General features: G+C 40.4%; 1 protein-coding gene across 10 annotated transcripts in view; it reads left to right on the forward strand.

Moving 5' to 3' along the window:
• The first annotated feature begins 2058 nt into the window (after positions 1-2058).
• Positions 2059-23673, forward strand: part of mcamb (melanoma cell adhesion molecule b) — a 44577-nt gene continuing 22962 nt past the window's right edge. For 3 of the 10 annotated variants that reach the window (XM_019367478.2, XM_019367479.2, XM_019367480.2), the window contains exon 1: positions 2062-2453. In XM_019367478.2, coding sequence (XP_019223023.1) covers positions 2186-2453 — 268 coding nt within the window. In that variant the 5' untranslated portion in view covers positions 2062-2185. Of the gene's footprint in view, positions 2454-23673 lie in introns of all 10 variants that reach the window. The other 7 variants (XM_019367474.2, XM_019367475.2, XM_019367476.2 and 4 more) reach the window with 5 other exon arrangements.

Raw genomic sequence — 23673 nt, forward strand, 5'->3', positions numbered from 1 at the left:
GAAAGAAATGTTGCCATAAGCGGGATTTGAACCCGGCCCTCCCAGTCTGAGAACGGATGCTCATCTCACTGAGCTAAAACACAGGTCAACTCGGCAAGGAAAATCAGTGAGGCCACTGATAATATGGCAGAAATGGGCAAAAAATATTGCAAAAAAAGCAGAAACAGCAGAATGTTTTAAAGTTTGAACGGTGAAAATCGGGTGAAAACTGAAGGAGTAGTTAACGTCCAAAAAACGTACGGAAGCAACTTGAAAAAGAAAAATAAAGAATAAAGAGAAACAGGAACTCAATAGAGTGGAAGCTCTTTTAGGGCATCCACACAATAACAGATATGATTTGATGCAGAGAGGTCTATTAACACATAGTGAGTGAGAAAGGTGACTGAAAAGGAAAAACTCAATGCATCATGGGAATCCCCCGGCAGCCTACGTCTATTGCAGCATAACTAAGGGAGGATTCAGGGTCACCTGGTCCAGCCCTAACTATATGCTTTAGCAAAAAGGAAAGTTTTAAGCCTAATCTTGAAAGTAGAGATAGTGTCTGTCTCCCGAATCCAAACTGGAAGCTGGTTCCACAGAAGAGGGGCCTGAAAACTGAAGGCTCTGCCTCCCATTCTACTTTTAAATACTCTAGGAACAACAAGTAGGCCTGCAGAGCGAGAGCGAAGTGCTCTAATAGGGTGATATGGTACTACAAGCTCGTGAAGATAAGATGGGGCCTGATTATTTAAGACCTTGTATGTGAGAAGCAGGATTTTGAATTCAATTCTGGATTTAACAGGAAGCCAATGAAGGGAAGCCAAAACATGAGAAATATGCTCTCTCTTTCTAGTCCCTGTCAGTACTCTTGCTGCAGCATTTTGGATCAGCTGAAGGCTTTTCAGGGAGTTTTTAGGACATCCTGATAATAATGAATTACAGTAGTCCAGCCTGGAAGTAATGAATGCATGAACTAGTTTTTCAGCATCACTCTGAGACAGGATATTTCTAATTTTAGAGATGTTGTGCAAATGGAGGAGAGCAGTCTTACATATTTGTTTAATATGTGCGTTGAAGGACATGTCCTGGTCAAAAATGACTCCAAGGTTCCTCACAGCATTACTGGAGGCCAAGGTAATGCCATCCAGAGTAAGAATCTGGTTAGATACCATATTTGTAAGATTTTCAGGGCAAGTACAATAACCTCAGTTTTATCTAAATTAAGGAGCAGAAAATTAGCGGCCATCCAGGTCTTTATGTCTTTAAGACATTTCTGCAGTTTAACTAATTGGTGTGTGAGATCTGGCTTCATAATGTATTACTTCTGAGAAACTTTTTCATGATAAGATGTGGTTTACTTTTCTCATTTTATAATAACTAAACAGGTTAAAAATGGAGATATTCATTCCAAGGGGGGCATTTTCATTTGGAAAATGTTCCTGGAAAACAGAGAAAGGATTTGTGGACAATTCACCAAAGCACCTGGTGAATACTGTATGTGTGCTGATAGTGCTGTATTATTCAGTAATATTCAGACTCTGAATTAAACACTTGAGAACTGCTGGGTTTGTGTGGCACTGGCACACAGAAGTTCGGTCTTTATCCTCAGTGTTTATAAAGTGTTAAGAGTTTCGGCTTCTCCACTTGCAGATAAGATGGAGATAAATCCTCATCCTTCTCTGCTCCTTCCGCCACACTCAGCTCCACCAGTATCTCCTTTATTACCTCAGCGCAACAGTGCAAACAGCCCTGATGTCAATCTGAAATGATCACCAAACCAAAACGCACCACATGACATGAATTCAAACGGCGGGACAACTGCCACACCTTCTCACATCAATTTCCACGCTAAATTATCCTCCACCAGTCACGGTCCCCTATTGAGAAAACATAAGTTATGGCACGCTTGGTGAGGAAATGTATCAAATTTGAGTCTTGGCAACGACAAAATAGTTGTAAATTATAACTTCACACTGTATTTAACTCCAGACCTCCGCCCTCCTCCTCCGCCTGCTGCTCCACTCTCTGAAGGTCCTCCCTTCTATTTGCCCGCTGCAAAAAATAACCAACAGCTCACTGGAACTGGAGCTCGGATATCGAGTGTATTTATCAAACGAAATGAGTAAAGAAACGACCGAGACAGAGTGATTTAAAGAAAATGAAACAATAAATAATAAAACGTGATGCCTTTCAGAGCAGCTCTCGGATGACTCGTGCGGAAAGACTTTCTTTACAGCGTGTCTCTGCCCCTTTCTGCATCATTTGCCTCTCCACGCTGCGCCGCCACTCCTCTCTTTCACTCTGTACAGTTTTCCAGGAGGACCAGTTCCTGTCAGACTCCTTTCACACACACACACACACACACGCACACACACCTCAGCACGGACATCTGCAGCACCGACCGATAGTCATGGCTTTACCGGACACTGCCCCTCTGCTCGTGGGACTTCTGCTCATCTTTCATGCTTTGGGAGGTGAGGAACCAAGACATAGTTATCACAACTGTATGGGATATTTGTCGTACATGCAACGGTGTTTTTTTTTTTCATGTAAGACACAAAGGAATTCAACTAAGATGTTTGTCAGTAAAGCACCAGCTGTTAAACTGTAGTTTGTGTTCTGTGGAAAATTCATCAGAGAAACCTTCCAAAGAGATTTTAGGGAGCTGAAAAAGTTGCAGCGCAGAAACTTTACTTTCTTGCAGGGCTCCTCATATCGCCTTTTCTTCCAGCTGCAGAGATGTGACGCTGCACAGCCTCCTTCTTTTTGCTTACATTACATTTGGCTAAAAGTAATAAGTCCTTCACACTCTTGAGTTGTTGTAACCTGGCTGCAAAGTTTCACATCCCTCATCTTTTGAAAGTCCATACAGAAAGTGCATTTTAGCACAGCTGCACGGCTATAATGGTGCAATATGTAGGTGAACTGATTTTCCTGTTAATATATATTTAAATTCATGTGTGTACATGTATGTATGTGGGTGAATAGTGAGCACAAACACTGACTTTGTGCTCTTGCTGTGAATGAACATGACACTTTTGTCTCACCTATACAGTGAATAAAAATCTATTTTTATAATGAGAGATCATGATTTATATTATGTGTGAAGCTATGGTTAGTATAACTTGCTGCATGTATTTTTAGAGGTGCATTTGCAGTGAGGTGGCTCTCTGTCTGCTTTCTGTCAGCTCTTGTCTGTTCCCAGCAGTGATCGAGTGGCCCAGTGCCTCCCTGGCAGCGCTGAATGGCTCGGCTGTTTCTCACACAGAAACAAGGAGTCAAACATATCCCTAGCATGAGATACAGCTCTCACCACACGGGTTTATAATTTGACATTTGCACGTCAAAGGGACATCGTACTTATTGTCAATCGGATTTATTTTAGATCAGTTGTGTGAGAGAACTGTAAAAAGTTGTGAGACCCACAGGGAGGTGCTGATGAATGCTATTTTTAGAGAGCATGAGAGTGTACATTTGTATGTGGTGTCTCTGGAAGTGAGAAAGGGCAGCTATCTGGGCTTTCCACAGTACAGTTAGGTTTTAGAGACCTTTCTGCTATTCCTGTGTTTTTTACTTGTTTGTTTGTACAAGAAAGGTCTGCTTTCCCCTGAACCCTTCCTCTCTGCAAGCCTCTCACTTCCCTCCTTTCGGAATGTGTTGCTCTCTCTTCTACCCCTTTTCACCTTTCCTTGAACGCTGTTTACCTAATGACCTCTCCGTACCTCATCATTGTATTGTGTTGACCTCCTGTTTGACTCCACACCCATTGTTTGTGATCGCTTCAAGCTCTCTGCCCTTATAAAGTCTGTTTCCTGGATTTGCACATCTCTGACTTTACAAACCTCCAGGAGCCATGCCTGTGCTGGCAGCTCCAATACAATTAAATTGTGCTGATATCTGTTGACAGTAACATGGATGGGGAAAAATAACTGTTGATTCCTAACTATTGATCTCAATCATGGATTTATTTTATACAATGCCATAAAATATTGGGGGAAAAAAAGCAGATCATAGATATTTTTTTGCCCAAGCACTTATAAACTAACCGTGTAGGCCATATTTTATTTACTTATTTACTTACTGCACGAGAGATGCACAATATGCTTTTGGCCACACCTCTTAATCTTTGATTTCAGGTGTTTTCCCATTATCACAGGTCGATAAAATCAAGAACCTGACCATGCAGTCTGCTGTTACAAATGTTTCTGCAAGAATGGGTCGTTCTGAGGAGCTCACTGAATTCAACTGTTGTGCTGTAATAGGATGCCACCGTCAAGTCCATTTGTGAAATTCTTTCCCTTCTAGATAATCCACAATCAACTGTAAGTGATATTAATGCAAAGTGGAAATGTTTAGGAACGACAGCAACTCAGCCATGAAGTGGCAGACTATGTAAAGTTACGAAGCGGGGTCGCTGAGTGCTGGGGCGAGTCGTGTGTAAACGTTGTGAATGCTGGCATTAACATCAGCACAAAATTGTGCACAGGGAGCTTCATGGCATCGGCTTCCATGGCCGAGCAGCTCCTGCAGGTGTAATGTGTAGGTCGCCCAGTACTTTTGTTCATATAGTGTATAATATGATCAGACTGGGCACTTAACACTGACAGACACAATAATACTGACTAGCTAACTGACTGAAATAATGGAAAAGAACTGGATCATATGAAGTCAGAAAGAGCTGATTCACTGTTAGAAGATACTGTAGAAGTGCTGTAAATCTAGCTTTCAAAAAATAAGAATTAACACTACCAGCAGTCGAGGAAATAAAGACTTTTTTATGGTAATGTCACAATAGCAACATGAAATAGCTTGCTTTAGCATGTTGCACAGCTAATGTGGCTAATTGTTAGTCAACTGCTTGCGCACATGCCGGAGCTGCATCAGAATTTTGTAACTGAAGGATATTAAGAAACTGTGGAAGCTTTTAAGACAGATTTGAAAGCAGTAAACAAGAACTAGCTGTGAGTTTTGTTTTCTGTTTTATCTTCTGTTTATCTGCTTCTCTTTTAGCCTCTATAGGTACAAATATCGCTACAATATGTAAACAATTTCCTAATTAAGTTATTCTCATATTCATATTTTCTGTTGAACAGTGATGAAATATTAAGTGTAAATATTTTTAAAACATCTGTTATGGTCTTCAAAAACTGTGTAGGTGTAAATTGCATTTCAGGGAACTGAAAACTGAGCTTTTGAAAAAACTCCTTCAAGGGTGAAGATTTTCAGAAACTCAGTTTCTGCATGTGGACGAGGAGAGCAAAGACATGATCTTGCAACTTAAAAGATGTGCGCCTTTATCTTCTTTTTTAATGTCAGACTGTGATATTTCTAGGGTTCTGATTGGCTGACATTTTTTAAAGATTAGGGTTATATTGCCACCTGTTGCACTAACACGCTCTTAATCAAGCTTGATATCAATTTTTCATGTGGATCTTTTTCAAAACAGAGATTTTTTTTATTGATTTATGTTTTTAAAGAAAGAAAGTGGAAAATCCCTGTTTTAAAAAACACACGTGCAGTCTGAGAGTCGATCTGTGTTTCAGTGTTAAATCTACACCTTTTGGAAGTAACTGGAAACGGTCTGAAATCTATGCCATAGCTTGCTTTGCACCGCCTTAGAAATGTTGTGTTATCAGTTCTGGCAACAGATTTAGATACTCTACACAGATTCAACAAAGAAGTCTAAACTAATCTTGAACCATAGAGGACCTACTTTAGAGGTTATAATCTCGTGCATTTGAGTTGCTGAGTACGCAGTGATGCCTTGTTTGAATGAATGTGCTTATGGAGATGAATGAGTGCCTGTCCTAAAACTCCATCCAATGATATCAGAGAAAAGTTGCAGTTGTTGCTGGATTTTATCTTTGACTCTTGATAAGGAGAGAGTTCATTTCCTGTGACATCACCTAATCAAGCCAGTTCATGCAGCAGGAAGACCTCTCTCATTTAAAGGTCATCCTTTTCTGCTGCAGCTGAGACGCTGTGCCTCAGTTTCATGTGCTCAAAACAACTTCTGCTCTTCAGTAGAAGAGAGCCGGTCATGTACAATAAACGCCCTTGTTGTGTCTTGACCGCAGCATAGAAAATTGAGGCCCAGTAATCTGGCAGAGCATCAGCAGAGTGGAGCACATTGGAAATGGAAGTCTGTAAATTCAGCCTTCTCTGCGAGGACCGTGATTGCTTCATTTCTGTGCATATGGCCAGTTTGTGCAGAGGGACAGGCATTGTATTGTGACATATGGTGCCGTTCGGAGGACCTGGATAGTTTTCTGTTCCTTGCTCCCACTGAGCATTGAATGACTCGTGTTTAATGTCTGAATTTCCTCAGCCATTATCAGTAATTTACAGTAATTTAGTTCTGACATACTATATTGGCAAATAAAACACTCCCAATAATTTCAAGCACACCAGTGTCGCATATAATTGTGAAATTTATTTTGGCATAAATATTACAACTGATAGAAGAATCACTATGGCCTAAAATCAGGGTTGTTGCCTGGAGAAAGTTTGTCATAAGCACATGTTGTCTTATTTTGAGTCTTGAGCTGCACTGTTCCTATGCAACAGACTTATCAGGACACCCCAGAGCAAAGGAGCCATGCACTGCTGGTGCTTGATGTGGGTGGTGACGGTCCAGTATGAAACAACATTAAACAACATTAATCCTGCAGAACTTATGGCTGTTAGCAAGCGTGAAAAACAATCCAGATCCTGAAAAAGGAATCATGCAAACAGTAAATGTATTTTGGCATAAATATTACAACTGATAGAAGAATCACTATGGCCTAAAATCAGGGTTGTTGCCTGGAGAAAGTTTGTCATAAGCACATGCTGTCTTATTTTGAGTCTTGAGCTGCACTGTTCCTATGCAAAAGACTTATCAGGACACCCCAGAGCAAAGGAGCCATGCACTGCTGGTGCTTGATATGGGCAGTGACGGTCCAGTATGAAATAACATTAAACAACATTAATCCTGCAGAACTTATGGCTGTTAGCAAGCGTGAAAAACAATCCAGATCCTGAAAAAGGAATCATGCAAACAGTAAATGTATTTTGGCATAAATATTACAACTGATAGAAGAATCACTATGGCCTAAAATCAGGGTTGTTGCCTGGAGAAAGTTTGTCATAAGCACATGCTGTCTTATTTTGAGTCTTGAGCTGCACTGTTCCTATGCAAAAGACTTATCAGGACACCCCAGAGCAAAGGAGCCATGCACTGCTGGTGCTTGATATGGGCAGTGACGGTCCAGTATGAAATAACATTAAACAACATTAATCCTGCAGAACTTATGGCTGTTAGCAAGCGTGAAAAACAATCCAGATCCTGAAAAAGGAATCATGCAAACAGTAACTTTAACATGAATATTAGTTTTCAGAATATTAATGCACAGGGAAATTTTATAGTAAGACATTATATATAATATCCGCTGGAATATTCTGCTGAAGGTTTCTTCCTGTTAAACGGGAGTTTTTCCTTCCTACTGTCGCCAAAGTGCTCCCTCATAGGGGGTCATGTGATTGTTGGGGTTTTCTAGGTTTTGTTTGTATCATTTTAAGGGTCTTTACCTTATAATATAATGCACCTTGAGGCAACTGTCATTTGGCGCTATACAAATAAAATAAAATTTAATCCATTCGAAGGCCAGAACATGCAATGCTCAGAGAAATTGTAACAAACCCCTAAGAGCTACATTTTAGACTCTAAAGGCCTCAGTTAGCATGCTGAATCATCAAATGAAGTTCATGACAGTACAGTTAGAAAAAGGCTGAACAAGTATGGCTTGTTTGGAAGAGTTGCTAGAAGACAGTCTCTTCTCTCTAATAAGAAGATGGCAGGATGGCTGCAAAGCTGCATCTGAACAAACCACAAGACTTCTGGAACAATGTCGTTTGGACACACAAGACCAAAGTTTGATCATGATGCACAGCGCCATGTTTGGTAAATACTAGACACGGCATATCAGCTCAAACAACTCATACCAACTGTCAAGCACAGTGGTGGAGGGGTGATGTTTTGGAATTGTTTAGCAGCCAAGGACCTGGCAACCTTACAGTCAGTGAGTGGATTATAAATCCCTCTGTATACTACAGTCTTCTAGAGTCAAATGTAAGGCCATCTGTCCATCAGAGTCCAACGTTTGGCTGACATTGTTTCATGCAACAGAACAAAGATCTACAACAGAATGGCTGAAAAAGAAAAGACTGAAGGTGCTGCGATGGACCAAATGCTGTGGTGGGAGCTGTGCATAAAAGAAAGCCCCCAAAACCTCAATGAACTAAAGAAGAATGATTAAAAATTCCTCCACAATAATGTTAGAGTCCGATCAACCTAATGTTGTTGAATCATGGCATGTATTCAGTTCTTTACTGTTCTTTAGCTGAACCTTTGAGTTATTTTTATGCAAAGAAAAACAGTTCAAGAAACAAAATGCATCCACCTTCGATTCTTCGGTGATATTTGTTGGGGTGTAAGCAGTAGCTGATAAACATGACTTGTTTACCTTGTAGAGTAACTCAGACAGCAATTTCCATTTGTGGCCACAGCTGTTGCACTTGAGCAAAAACCTTTAATACTTTGGCTTTCAGGCGGGTGTTAGTCTAACATGTAGTGCTTGGTGTAAGAGTCAGAAATGTTTTGTTTTCAAGTGTTTTTACGGATCCTGTGTTGATCCGGTGCAGTATTTCCCCGCAATATAATGGGTTGAAGCTGTGCACTTGGGAACCTGAATTGTTGAAGCAAAAGGTTTCCTTTTACTGTTTGATCTTCCTATTGATGGGAATAACATCCATTATCACCATTACCTGGGTCAATATAGCAAACCAGGGATGGTGAGGGTGGGGGCCTGTTACTGGTGGAGAAAGCTCCCAGGACTTTGTGCTGTTGTCATCGGGACCATTTTGTGTGTGCTCCCTGAGTAGCAGCAAATGATTGTTTGTATAATGTAGCTCCAGCAAAGAAACGTTCTGCAATCCAGGCTTGTTGAATGATATCTTAATATCAACAGTTTTTGTTTCCAGAGCGAGCAGTTTAACTTGTGTTTACTGTGAGAAGCGAAGGGAAGTAAGCAGATATTCGGCTTTGTTCAGGCTTGGCGTATCAGAACAGGATACAATACAACTTTCTGTCAACATTTTCCCTCAAAGAAGAATGCTTTTTTCCCCCTTTTGGAAAATAAGTCTGCAATTAAAGTGATTTCACAACGTCTACTGGTGGATTCATGTTAGAAAGCTCAAATGTGCACATTTTCAAAGATTCTTGCAACTTTTTATGTTTTATTTTTATCACATCTGGGATTTATAAGAAACACACCTTCAGCTATGCCACGCAGAAGGCCTCATAACTCAGCATCGGCCTCATCTGCAGATGTGCAATGAAGCATTTCATGGGATAGCGTTGATGTGCCCTGATGTATGGCTCTATATTTGGCTGCGGGGCAAATCCATTCATATCAGGCAGTTTAAAGATCACCTCAGCTAGAACAGCGTTTGAGGAGTCAGCTCTCCTCCAACTATAACCACCTACTGCTGCTCTAATGGGCTTTGAAGTCCAGATCAGACGGACAGCTGCACACACCTGGTCCTGACAACACACTCCTGGACTTGGAGACACATATAAACACACATACACAGAGCCTGCGTGCCCTCTCAGGTTAGCTCACTGCTACCACTTAATGACCTGTTGTCATCGTGTCTTATTTTTGTTAAAGCAGGGTTACTATTTCACCACGGGTAACACTGAGTCACTGTGCAGCCTGGCTGTCTAAACTCACACCCATGCTGTTTTTAAACCTTGCAGTTCTTGATCACTATCTGTATCTCTATCACAGTGGGAGCTCAGGCCTTAATTACTTTAGTGTTATAAACATAAAACTGTCCCTGGGGCAGACTGAAGAAATCCTGAAGCGAGCAAACCACTTTTCATTAAGTGGTGAGAAAAGATTAGCTGTTTGTCCTTAAAAGGTTTGTGCTGATACCTCTGCTAACCCTATTGGTATTAAAACCCGGTAGTTTCCAATTCTTTCAACATGCGTAAAAGATGGTTAACTGATGTATTCGGTATATGATACGTGCAAAAATATGACATGTGGGCAAAAAGTGGGTTGAAAAAATGCCGATCATTTAACTTGATAAGCTGTGATATGTACAACTCGTTTACCACAGGAAATAAACAAGAAGCTGCGTTTCTTCATAAACTGTATTCGGTTTTTTTTCACAGAAATGAAATCTTACTTTGTAAAATAGGCCTGATTTATTCACACGTGCTTGCAGCAGTCACAGCAGATTAATACATTCGTAATGTTTTTCTGGAAAAAATCATTTTAGGCTTTGGTAGAATTTCTCATATTTTTGTGACTTCACGTGAAAACGGTGGAAGGTGTTTGAGCTGTGAGACAGACAGAAACGAAGACAAAACAGAACTTCATGAAACCCATATTTGTAGCCCGGAACATAAAAACTTTTGTAAGTTTGTCTGACTCTTGGAAAGCATGGGAACTGTAAACTCTAATATGATCGATCTCTTTCATTTCTTTAAGTGACCTCTGACCTTTTTTATTGCAGTAGAGGGATTGTGTGGCAGCACTTGAAAAGCCTCGGGATGAAGGGTCATCTTACATCTTTGACCCTCAGTTTTTTTTGTTTTTTAATTTGCATTCAACTCTGTTGGGAATTAATCTGACCTGTTACACTTAGACTCCAATTTGAGCACTATAGAGCAGTTTATATTGAGGTATTTTTATATAGCATTAACTATACGTTAATAACTCATTTATTAAATACTGTTCCTCTTTCTTTCTGTTATGAAGCGTCCTTTCAGTCGACTCTTTACATAATAATGAACATGGCGGAGTGGGGTTTTTCTTGTTTCTTATTTTTATCCTTGTTCCACAGAGCAGAGACACGATTGTGTCTGAGATTACAATAGTGTCTCTTCTCTGTGGAATTATTTGATAGCAAATCAAAGCTTGAAATAAACCCAAAATGTTGTGTGGGGATTTTTCTAGGGATAAATCTTTTTATCGTGATAACTCTTAGCCAAAAACATCAACGCTGATTTTTAGATCACTGAAACGTCTGTAGTTATTGAAAGGTGGGGCAGGAAACGGTGTGCAGCAGTTAAACTGGGATATTTTTTTTAGGTTTGTTTTCAGATTTCATTGAAAACTGTTTAACTTGTGATTTAGACTGTCTCAACCAGCAGTGCAAACAGTGCATTCAAAGTCAACAGTTAATCCAGGAAACACTGTGCTTTCCTTCCCCGCGAGTATGCCGTGTGGATTGTTGGTATGTCTCTTTGGCTGACTTTGACGCACAAATGCATCCAATAATAATTGCGGTTTGCATCAGTTTTTATAGCCTCTGGATGTAAACTGGAAGTATCAGCTGTTTGTCTGAGAATAGATGTGGAGAAGAGGAAAGGTCTTAATTGCTGTATTAGTTGTTCTATCACTCTTCATTAATTATAAGCTCACAGAGAAGGCTTATTAATAGTGTCTGTACGTCAGAAGCATGGAAGCAGCATTATCCGTAAACACTTTAGGAGCATTTAGCCAATGAATTTATTTGTTATAGAAGTACATTCACAGAAGCCTGTGAATGTATTTTACAGGGTTCCAAAACTCCAGGGTACATAAACTTATATCCATTTATATTTTTCACTGTGCTTTTTCTATATACACTTTTTTTCAGGTAGAGTAGCTCAGCTGTTTTTTAACGCAAACATCTAATCGGCCAATCACGTGGCAGCAATTCAGTGCATTTAGGGATATTGACATTGTCGAGACAATCTGCTGAAGTTCAAACCAAGCATGAGAATGGGGAAGAAAAGTGATTTAAGTGATTTTGGCTAATTTGGATGTGTCATGGTTGGTGCCAGACGGGCTGGTCTGGGTACGTCTGATCTAGTAATGGTTGTGTGGGATTTTCCCACTCAACCATCTCTAGGGTTTACAGAGAATGGCCTGAAAAAGGGAAAATATCCAGTGAGAGGCACTTCTCTGGGTGAAAATGCCCTGCTGATATCAGAGGTCAGAGGAGAATTACCAGATTGCTTCGAGCTGATAAGATGCTTCCAGCAGGATAGCACACCATGACGCAAAGTTCAGATAATCTCAAACTGGTTTCTTGACCATGAGAGTGAATTCGCTGTAGTCAAACAGCCTCCACTGTCATCAGGTCTCAAACCAACAGAACCTCTGGGATGTGGTGGAACGGGAGATTCACAGCCAACAAATCTGCAGCAGCTTGTGACTCTATCATGTCATCACGGACCAAAATGTTTTCAGCACCTTTGCTGAATCACCTGCAGTTCTGAATAAAGTGGCCAGCTTGTACAAATTGCACATGTGAGCTCTCAGTATTGACCAATCCTGCAAAAACTCAATTACTTTTGTAAATTGAGACTTTTTGTGACAATCTAAAGATCTGGTTTATGAAATTACACATGTCAAAAACTTTTTTGAGACTATTTAAGAATAAATAGATCAATTTCTACTGATAGCTTATAACTTCCAGACTAAAATTCTGGTATGTTTGAATGATTTTTTTCAGGTGTGAAGATAGGTTTCAGTAATTTCTTTTTCCTACTCTCAAAGGTTGTTGGTGGTCCCCAGACGGCCCAGCTGTTCCTATTTGTCAGTCACACCGACTCTGATGGCAAACTGATGGTTTTAAGCGATCTTCAGGCCTTAAGTAATGATTAACATTCTCGAGTATTGCAAAAACTTACCTAAATGTTGAAACTGACACTTTCACAATGTCAGAGAGAATGTGGGATGTGTGATCCATGGACCATATTGTGAAAGAATTTCTCTCCAATGTTTCATAATGCTGGTGACATTGCAAAACTCACAACTTTCTACTAATGTGACAACCATGAATCATCCTGTTGTAATGAGTGCACAATCTCTTCTCTACTTTGAGATTCTTGCTTCTTGCTTCGTTTCTGCTGTGGGTAACCCAAAACCCGAGAATATGTCTGGGCTACATCCTGGAAACAGCTGGACAAAAATCAAATTGCATGCATGTAGGTTGAACGTATGCATGCTCTTGTCCCTGGATCTGCTTTCATAGAGGAGGATGAGTTGAGCTGATGCTTTGGCCTCAGGCTAAAAATCATGGCGAGACTTTATGAGCCAAATTATATGAGCTGTACTTTATATAAAAATAAAGCATGGCTCTCTGCAGAGTTAGAGAAACTGCACAGTCACTAATGCAAGCACAAGCACGAATAATCACATGGGTGAATGCCAGTTTAATGTGATGGTGGTAACGACGCTTGGTGCAGAGGAGTCTTTGCTATTAAATGTCTCTTTATGAGTCATAATGATTCTTCTAGTACATGAAAACTTTTAGTGCATCTTAAAAATGTGAATATTATGAAAAAGTTCACATTTTTCCAAATAATATTTTAAAAAGTTAGTTTTTGTGTACATGTGTAAAGAGAAATACTTTAATTATTTTAGTTACTTTAATTTGAACGATTATCTTTTATACTTCATGCAGACCAGAAATCCAGTATTTCCAATTATTGGAATATTTCCTAAGGTCACTCAAAAAGGATTTACAATACAGAGATGTGTTGTCACTCACACAGTCCATACTTTGTTGTGGCTTCTTTATGACAAATCACTGCATCATTGTGGTGAGCCACGGGCTTCCTTTGGCCTGCCTGTATTTTTTGAGATGGGCGTTCCTCATCTTTGTCTTGACAGGTCATGTGGGCTGTTTGGCCAATCAAACACGCTAATAATGAGATCAGCAAACCATTCAGTAGTAATTTGGCAATGTGGGCAGGTGCTAAGTGCTGCTGGAAAAGAAAATTGGCATCTCCATAAAGCTCGTCCACAGATGGAAACATGATGGAGGCCTTGATTTTGGACTTGATAGAGCACTACGGACCCACCAGCTACCAACACCATCAGGAGGACATGGCAAATCCTCACTGACTGCAGAAACACCTTGGATTCTGCACTTCTATACTCTTCATCCAGACTCCAGGACCTTAATTTCCAAATGAAATGCAAATTTTATTTTTTATTTCCTTTTAAAGTTCTCGAATGGACTTTAATTAAAAATTATCTGCAAAAATTCCTGTAGGTGCTTGTGCACATTTCCCTTCCAGTCAAATTTTGGTTAATTTGCGTTGATACAGCACTCTGCAAACAGCCAGCCTTTGCAGCGCTGACCTTCTGTGGCTTACACTCCTTGTGGAAGACAGACTTCCAGACCTATGCTGAACAAGAGAGACACTAAAGGTTTAAGGGAAACTTTTGAGACACGATCTCAGTAACTACCATGAAATAAAAAACTCAATTCTCTCTTTATAGAGTATAATACCACATTTATATCTCAAAAATCTTATCAAAGAAAATAAGTTTTATTAAGAGCATCCACACAGCTGCAGGCTATCAGGCTGCAAATATGTGACCCTGAAAATCATCAATGAGACATTAAAGCAGGAGAATAGTAAAACCAGTACCTGCAGAAATGCTGTCAGAGGAGGGTGAGATGGAAACAAAGTGAGTCTATGAGGACGGCCTTTGATTTTCCATTTTCAAGAGTGAAGTGTGGTTTGCAGACTCCACTGCGGGCACACCTGCAAAGCCGTTGGAGTGCACATGGAGGAAAACTCTGTGCGACTGATGTAACCCGGCATAATGTACAGTCTAACGTGTTCATGAAGGCAGTTCATGGCACCCAGGAGAGAGGGGTGGAAAAAAGTGTGCATGTGTTTTAAATTTGAGATCTAAAACTGAAGTTCAGTTTGAAACCACAGCAGAGATGGAGGCTTCAAACAGCATCAATTTCAATCATATATTGGAGGAATTGTTATGTAATTGGTGAGAATAAAGGTGAGGGAGTAGTAGCAGTGGCTGCAGAGGAATGTGGAATCGTCTCCGTCAAAGGCTGATGCACTGCTGGGGAAATTGTCTCTCTTCCACCCCGAAGCTGATTTAGTTCTCCGCCGTCTCTTGTTTCAGCTCTGAGGTCAAACACACACAGTCTCTCTGTGTCTCTGTGCTAAGTGTTGTCGGTGTGTGGGTCATATGTTGGACTATTGAAAAGGGAAAAACTAGAAATCTTTTTTAAATCTTGATTTTTTTTTTCTCATGTAGCTCTCATTGGGTGCTGTTACCAAAGGAGAGTGTGTGTGGAGGCAGGTGAGACAGGTGAGACAGGATGATTGGCCTGTGGTGGACAGACTAGTGTGGCCTTCAACTTGGAATTTATTTGGTGGATGAAAGAGATGAAAGAGAATAAAAGCAGCTTAAACTTTACGTTTGAAGAGCTCAAATCTCTGGGACAATCTGCACTGAGGAATAAAAACACTCCCCAAGATGTCTCACATTCAGAGACCACAACCAAACCCAGTAATGCTGTGTGGAACAATAAGAACTAACCGAGCACGCCCTGACATATAAGATGTTGGTTTGTGGTCCGTGATTTAATTTGCTTGGGTTAAATTAGCCTTTACTTTCTGTGTACCACTGTGCACCTGGTGTCAGTCTGCAATAACACTTAAATCATCTCATTTTCCATGCTTTGTTGTGCTGTTTACAGCAACAACATGATAGCATGTAGAAGCTGCTCACACGCGTGTTGATATTTGGACCTGAATGTGTCCGCCGGGAGCTGCGCTGGCACAAGTGGAGACCGGAGGCTTGTTGGGGATCTCGGCCTGCTCTCTGTTAGTTCAACACCCTGCTTAATAATGGATGTTGTTTTTGTGCTGATCTAATGCACATTAGGATCCTTTTAACCTAATGCAACCTACGAGCCCTCAGCCCTGACGCCGTGCCGCTGACTCCTCAGAGCAGACTGATGTGTTTGCTGCGGCTTCACAATGTTTAGTTACGGCGGATAACTGCTGGTTAACGGTTCCACTGTTTGCATTTCCCCCTCTGCTATTAGGCTATCATTCGTTTGATCGTTCTAGCTAATTTATTTTTCCAAACAAAGTTCGTTCTCTTCCAATGAAACTGAAATATTTGTCTGTATCTGGGTCACGCCGCACATTCAAGACACTGAAAGTGGTCTGATATGATTCATTCATTTCATTTCAGTCTGCGTTCGAAGTAGAAACAGCTGATGCTCTCAAAAGAGATCATTGTTTTCGCCGCTCGGCTTGCTTCATAATTCAGCACAAACACCGCAGCATGTGGGGCATGTAAAACCGACTTTTTTTCATTTGTCCTGTGATAAGTAGGCAAAGCTTTTGGCAAATAAAGCATGTGAGCAGGAGATGTGTGAGCATCAACGCTGGCGTTGTTTTTGTGAGATCCTGAGATGACGTTAGTGTGAATAACGGCATTAACCAAGAATCCACTGCAGCCCTTTAAAGGCTCGTAATGATATCTTTACCTGTGTTACGACGTACCACCCAGTGAAATGTCTGGATGCCGCAGATCAATGACTTTTTATTTGTTCGTTCAGGTATAAAGCCGTTTGTTTGTTGCTGTGTTATAAATGCCTTCAAGTGGTAATTCCCATCTATACAATCCGTCCATGTGATGCAATACATCAGCACTAAAGATGCAGTAACAGAGCACATAAAGGTTTCCCAGTCCATGAGACTTTTAGCTCTTCCAGCATGTTACAAATGACAAAAATCAAACACAGGAATGCTTATATTATTAAATGCTTTACTTGATGTTCATGTGATATACAGTAATGTGAATAGGTCTTGAGCCACCCCTCATTTCTTTATATTTTAGCTTCCAAAGAGCCAGTCTATGTGCCATTTTTAAACTAGCCTTGAGCAACCCTTCTCCAGGTTTTCTGGGGATCTTTAAAAGTTAAAAGATAAAAGTTTTATAAGTTTCAATAAAACTCTAAACCTGTTTTAAACTCCGTTGCAAAATATATAGAAACGAGGGGTGGCAACGACACTCCCCACTTATGTAGACTATATTCCACGTGTGGATCACAGAAGTATAAATTAAGTGTTAAGTGCAGTGAGAAAAATACAGTCCTGTCAGTTTTCAGACTCTGGGAAAGGCAGCTGCTAAAGAATTAGTCTTTGTGATACTCGCACTTTAAGAATGTAGTTTTATCTGTTTTAATGAACACTTAAAAAAACTACATCTGCACACAAAGGTTACAAAAGGATGTAAAAACAAAATGAATCGTTATTTCTGTCCAGCTCAGAGTCAATGGATTGAAAGCTTGAAGTATGTGTATCAGGGATCTATCTTTAGCCATAATATGCCAGCAGCACACATCTCATACTTCTGAAGCCATGTCATGAGACCGCTCTCTGCCCCCCCTGCCCTTCCCTCCTCTCGGTTTCTGTATCGTTACGATCAGCGTAGCACAAAAATATTGTCCCTGTTGGCCTTTCCCATACTTCCAAACTACGTGTGTTATTTTATTGCTGGTTGCTCGCAGAGCGGCTGATTACGGAGACCATTTTTGCAGTCTTGGGACGTGGGAAAGAGGATGGAGGGGGCGTTTGTACCATTATGGGAGCAGACATAAGGAAATGGCCCAGTGAGATTCACTCTACTACACTCATAGACATCTACACAGTAACGCAAGTGAGCATCAGTGTGTCAGATTGTGAGAGTAATTGCACAGTGTTTTCTTTTTATTATTATGAGAGTAGTGGAGTTAGACATGGGAAAATGACCTTATCCTACATGAAGTCAAAAGTCACAGAGTGGACACATTTTTAAAAGTCTGAGTTTCTGAGTGCGTGGGCATAGCAGAATAGATGAATAAGGAAACTCTGAAAAAGGGGGAGTACGTCTTGTTAAAGTAAGTAATTATCAAAGGCCGGGGAAGGGAGTGAACTCTCTTTGGAGCGTAGCTGCTGAGGGAAGACCAAAGAGCTGCTTATCAAAGAGGGGCTGGCCTCAGGTCTTTGAAACCTGCTGCTGAAGGCCTGTCCACAGATCTGTTTATGTTCTGGGACTGCTGAAATGCCCTGATTTTCATTGGTGTTTATTAAAAAAGCAAAAAATGGGAGTAAAATTTTTTAATGTGACTCGTTCGGGGTTATGAGAGTGTCTCTGGAGCAGCTGGATTGTCAGGTTTATGTTACTAGGCGAAATCACGACAGCAAAATGGGACGAATGACAAAGTAAACGCTGGTGATTCGACGAGTAGGAAAAGAAAACGTTGACTCATTGAATAAACCCGCCGGTCATAGCCAGACAATCTTTATGCTTATCTCACCATCAAGCTCATTGTCGGAGGCTTGGTTGGTAGATTTAAGGTGCGGTTATTCCAGGTATATGCAGGTGACATGACAGAAAACATGGATAAAGTAATGGTGGACGAGTGAAGCTGCCTGTGCTGCCTTCACAGTAACAGGTATATATATTTGGGATATTAAAATGCTTCTTCTTCTTCTTCTTCTTCTTCGTCACTGCTTTAGTGGACATTGGGCATTAACTTTAACTTTAACATCAATTCTTCAGCTAATTGTTGAGGGAACAAAGAGCTCTTTGGCTTTTTTAATTTCCTCAGCTCAGTTTAAAACATTTCAAGTGCTGTCAGAGGTGACCTTATAACAGAGCCATTCAAAGGTTTATTAGTGTTCTGTTGTAACAGTTGTGAGTCAGCAGAGCCCCCTCTGAAAGACACAGTCTGAGAACCAAGCCAGGTCTAGCTTCGGCTGATCTCTGTAACAGGTGGGCCGCTGAAATGTAATATAAAGTCAGCCTAGTCCCTCCCTATCTCCCCTGATGTGTGGTCTGCTCTGATTCTCTCCACTGTATTTACATTCTTTGTGTACTCCGTCTCCTCTGCCTTTTTGGAAATCGTTAATTCTGATGGCATGTTGAGTGGATCTGGCCGGCATTTGGCTCCTGAACACCCCAGGGATCTGTGTGTGTTGGAGAAAGTGTCTGGCAGGCCAGCGTGACAAGTTGACCTTGTTTTCTCTGAAGCACTGTGAGAACGTGCAATTTGGTTGCTACAGCTGCCACCGTCCATCTCTTTGTCACTGGACTCAACAATTTAAACATATCACCTGACCCCGCGAAGGCCCCAGACAGAGGAGTGCTGTGTTCCTACTCGCAATGCAGTGCAATATGGCTTCCTCTAACGATCATCTATAATACTTTCAGTTCTTTCTTTGATTAAAAGTCTGTGCAACATCAGAAGGTGGCATCCTGGTGAGCTAAGTCTGTGCCTAGTGTGCCTCTGACTTTGTTCAAAAACACAAAAATGCCCAGTCTCCTTCTCAACATCTTCTTTTTTTTTTATCAGAAGAGCATCTGTCTAGTAAAAGCAGAACCACCCCCACGCCCCCAAAAATAATCTCATAAAGATGCAATAAAAAATTCACAGGTGCAGTTTCTCTGGACCAAAAGAAGACATTTTTATATAAAGATGAATTGAACTGTTCATCATAGTTTACATTCTGAATGCTGTAAATTGCTACGGTCTAATCCCCCAATAAAATATTAGCAAAACCTTTTTTAAAATAAATATTTTAAAAGTACAATAAGTTAATTCTTACTTCCTTTCTCTGTCATTTTCTATTCTCTTTTTCCAGGCGCATGGCTGTGTTTCTTAAACCAAATGTAAATTAATGCAATACTGTGAAACTGTCCTTTAGCTCAGAAGTCATTTCATTTTCCCAATGGGCCACATGAGACACTGGGACTGTTGTGGAGGGCCACACCAGTAATCTTATAAAGAGATCAAAGTAATACTGAGCAGAATTGATTTCAGCTTATTGGTAAATATGTGGTGTCCAGGCACAGCATCCTGTTTCAGTGGATAGAGCATCAATTCTGCTCAATATTACTTTAATCAATATTAATTAATTTAATTTTTAATATCTCTCGGCTGGCCTGAGAACACCTTGGTGTTCCCCCGGACAAGCTGGAGGAGGTGGCCGGGGAGAGGGAGGTCTGGGCTTGTCTGCTTAGGCTGCTGCCTGGCGACCGAGTCCTGGATAGGTGTAAGAAAATGTGTGATGTGATTAATTTACTGTCTTTATAAGCTTTATATAACTTTATTGGTGCGGTCCTTCATAACAGTCCCAGTATCCTATGTGATGTTATGTTCTAGGTGTTTATTGCAGTTGTTTGTACACTCCGACCTCCTGTGTAGTGTTAGTATTGGTCAAAATCACTCACGGTGCCCTAAAAACGGAATCAGTGCTCAACATTTTGTTAAACAGCAAAATCAGTACCTAACCAGATTACTTGCCATCAGCTGATTCAACTCATCTGTTAATGATTGATTTTGGTTAATTGATTGATTGAATATTATCTCATGCATAGCACAATACGCCCAGATGTCTTTTCCAAGTTCCAGAAACAAAGGCAGCTTATAAAACCATTCTGCCATCGTCATTAAACCAAAACATTTATAACAACGTGGATATTTTTAACTCAACAAAACAGAAGAATTTAGACTGATTCTCATTTGCTTCTAACACACACGAGCTGATATCTTCCTGGATAATTTTCAATCTAATGACTAAAGGCAAGAGAACAGCCTCTTGTTTGCACCTGTGCAAATAAATCTTTCAGCCGTGTTTCAGATCTAGCAAGTTCCTTCTAAGTGCGTTCATCCCGCGTGATTAGCTGGCTATTCAGCACTAACAATCTGAAATGTGTGCTTAGTTTGATACTGATGAGCTACATCTGGTTGACTCTCCTTGATATGTTTACACTGAGTCCAGTTTTTAGATGCTGCTTCTGTTTGCTGCTGTCGGCGGTTACTCACAGCTTCAGGAGAGCTGCTGCGTGCAGCCAACATGGAGCCATCCGCCGGGCCAAAAGTTGCATCAGTGTCTCCTCTGCATGGGAGTCCTGATTAATTACCTAAAGCCTCACTAACCTGTAACAGCTAATGCAAGCCAACAGGGTGAAAAAGAGCATGCATATTCATGAAGGGAAACCAGAACAATCACCCGAACTAAGAGGCTTCTGGTATTGACGCGTTAATGGAGAGATCCTTTACAAGTGGCTTTGTGAACTGTGGATAATAAAAAATAAAAGATTATCTGCACGAATACAGCATGCACAATTGTTTGCTGGATATGAGAAATGCGTAACAAAATCCAGTGGTGACACATCATGTATATTTATTAATCCATGCTGCAGAAAAGTCAATCTTTCTTTTATTTGAGTGGATTACTCATGGCATTATGGAGAAATGTGTCTGCTGTGCCAGAGATGTGTGTGTGTGTGTGTGTGTGTGTGTGTGTGTGTGTGTGTGTGTGGGGTCTTGGTCTTGCGTGACATGTGTGCATTAAAATGCTTCATGTGACAAGGACTTCACTGTGTGTTTGCAAGAGTTACATTCTTTTGCACCATTTAACTGAGACAAGTTGACCAAACTCAGTTGTTCCACAGTGGATCTGTCCATCTGTCGAATATGTCTATAGAGAAAGTCAATGTCATTTATTTATTTAGAGATCAAGAATAAATGTGGATGTATTCCTGTTCACTGAGCCCTGTTATTAGCCTAAAAAAACAGAGACGAATCTCAGACGCATAAATACTTTATTTTTCACATAACATAATCTTGAAATGAAATAGTGCTAATAGTGTAAATAGATAAGAACTTTTATCCATTTTAAAAATCTTTCTAACAAGATAAGAAGATATTATTTAGCCTCACTAATTCAACCGTGAGTCCTGTGACATGAGCAGGTGCAATTTAATCTCCAGCTGCACGTGAGATACTATAGTTGCGTAGCTTGAAGCAGGCTATGTCCGGAGAGGGAAAGAGAAAGATGCAGATGAAGGGGATGGTATCCATAAACAATTAAGTAAACTCGAGGAAGCAATTTTATTTTTAGCTTTTATTTTTTTATTTATAGTGATATCTGCCATTGCAACTAAAGGCAACATCAGAAATTATTTTGTTGCCTCCTTGATCTTAGACAAAGGTACAAGGTCACGCTAACGCAACATTCATTTCTTATTAGTAGAAATATAACTAAAGAGTCTACTGATCCATTCAATATAATCAGTGTAATCCATCCATCCTCCATCTTCTTTCCCAAATCATTTTTGGGGGCTTTTCTTGCCTTTAATCGATGCTTTTAGTGACGAGGAGACGGGAAAGCGAGGAGTAAGAGAGCACACGGCCTCGGGTCAGAGTCTAACCCAGGCTGCTACATTTGGTCTTGCAGCATGCGGGTACATGCTCAGCCACTGAGCTAAAACGTCTTCATTTCTTTGTTTATTTGATAAATAAAAATATCCCTTTAAATAATCAGTGTTCCTTTTTGGGCCTCTCCAGCTTTCCTCTTGTGTTTATATTAGCCCAACTGTGACCTTTTAGCTAGCCAACAGGGAGCAAACCATTATAGGTCAGCTATGTCAACTACATCCGGCAATTTACTTTTCCACTTCAACAGTTACTTTATCAATGTTTAATAATAATAATACATAATTACAAGCTAAACTAATTCATACAAAGATTTGTGGGGAATTACTATTTCTCAGTTAGCACAGAGACACTATGAAGCATATTTCTAAAATCTTTTCTTGATGTCAAGATGAACCACAAATGCCAATTATGATCTTCTCATTTAAAGCTGCAATTGTGTGAAATTTTCACCGCTACATGTCATTAGATTGCAGATTCTGTTTTCATATCCCTCAGGATTCAAGGGCGTAATCCCAGCTACGGTAGCTGCTATAGGACAAACGTGTTAGTCAACCAAGAGAGGTCAAAAAACATCAGATTTAGACTGTACCCCATGACTGCCAAAACCAAATAAAATCATGGAGTTAAAAAACCAATGCGGTCAGTTAATTATATATCTTGCGGCATTTTATGTTTTTGCCCTCAAGTCACCTCAAGAACTCACTGTTTATCAGAAGTGAGTGCACTCCTATCGCTTCAACAATTTAGCTTTAAAGCGGTGCACTTTATACAGTCTATTTGACCAGTAAATGTATTTTATAAATCATATTGAGATCTTAATACATCTTTAAATATGCAAAGATTTACCGTTTAGTGAGTTAACTTTAATTCACGGTATCGTCTAAGGTTTTTTCTCTTTAGGTGCGATATCTTCACCTGACTTCTTTTGTTCTTTCGTACTGTGGTAAAAATTGTCAGGACGACTCACTTTTAAAATTATTACAAGCCCGACTGCAGCGTGAAGGGGCGACAGCTTGTTTGGAAGGTAAAAACATTAAGTAGGCTGATGAAAAATTTACAGAGACTACAGTTCCAACATTTGCAAAGCCATAACGGCCTCTCAGTGATAATGCAGCTACTTTGAATAGCTGTCATTACAAATGCCTGACTGCTGAGTGGTTTTGAAGCCGTTTCATGACCCGACTGGGAAACTGCACCCTGAAGCTTGTCAGGAGCAAATAAAAGTTCTGGCACTTCGAACGGCTCTCTCCTTTATCTTTAGCCTGATTGCATTTCCTCCGTGTTAGATACAGTAAGTGTGCCGCTGAGGGATTACTGCGTGATAAATGTCAGAGGACACAGCAGCTCTCAGAGACCTAAATACAACCTGTACAGCCACCTTGATTTATCCCCACTCCTCGCTTCTCTTTCCCTTTTTCTTCCCTCTATCTCTTTCCTCATCTATGGTCTATTCACTTTTCTCAGACTTATTTACATCTGTACAAAAAGCAGCCTGGCTGAGGCACCGTCCTTCCCATGCTCCCTCTCACTCTCTCAGCCTATTTCTGGTGCCAGTCAGGTCAACGCGCCATAATTCTGCTGTATCATATAAGCAAACAAGCTTGA

Source organism: Oreochromis niloticus, linkage group LG14 (assembly GCF_001858045.2).
Source record: "Oreochromis niloticus isolate F11D_XX linkage group LG14, O_niloticus_UMD_NMBU, whole genome shotgun sequence".
Lineage (NCBI taxonomy): Eukaryota > Metazoa > Chordata > Actinopteri > Cichliformes > Cichlidae > Oreochromis > Oreochromis niloticus.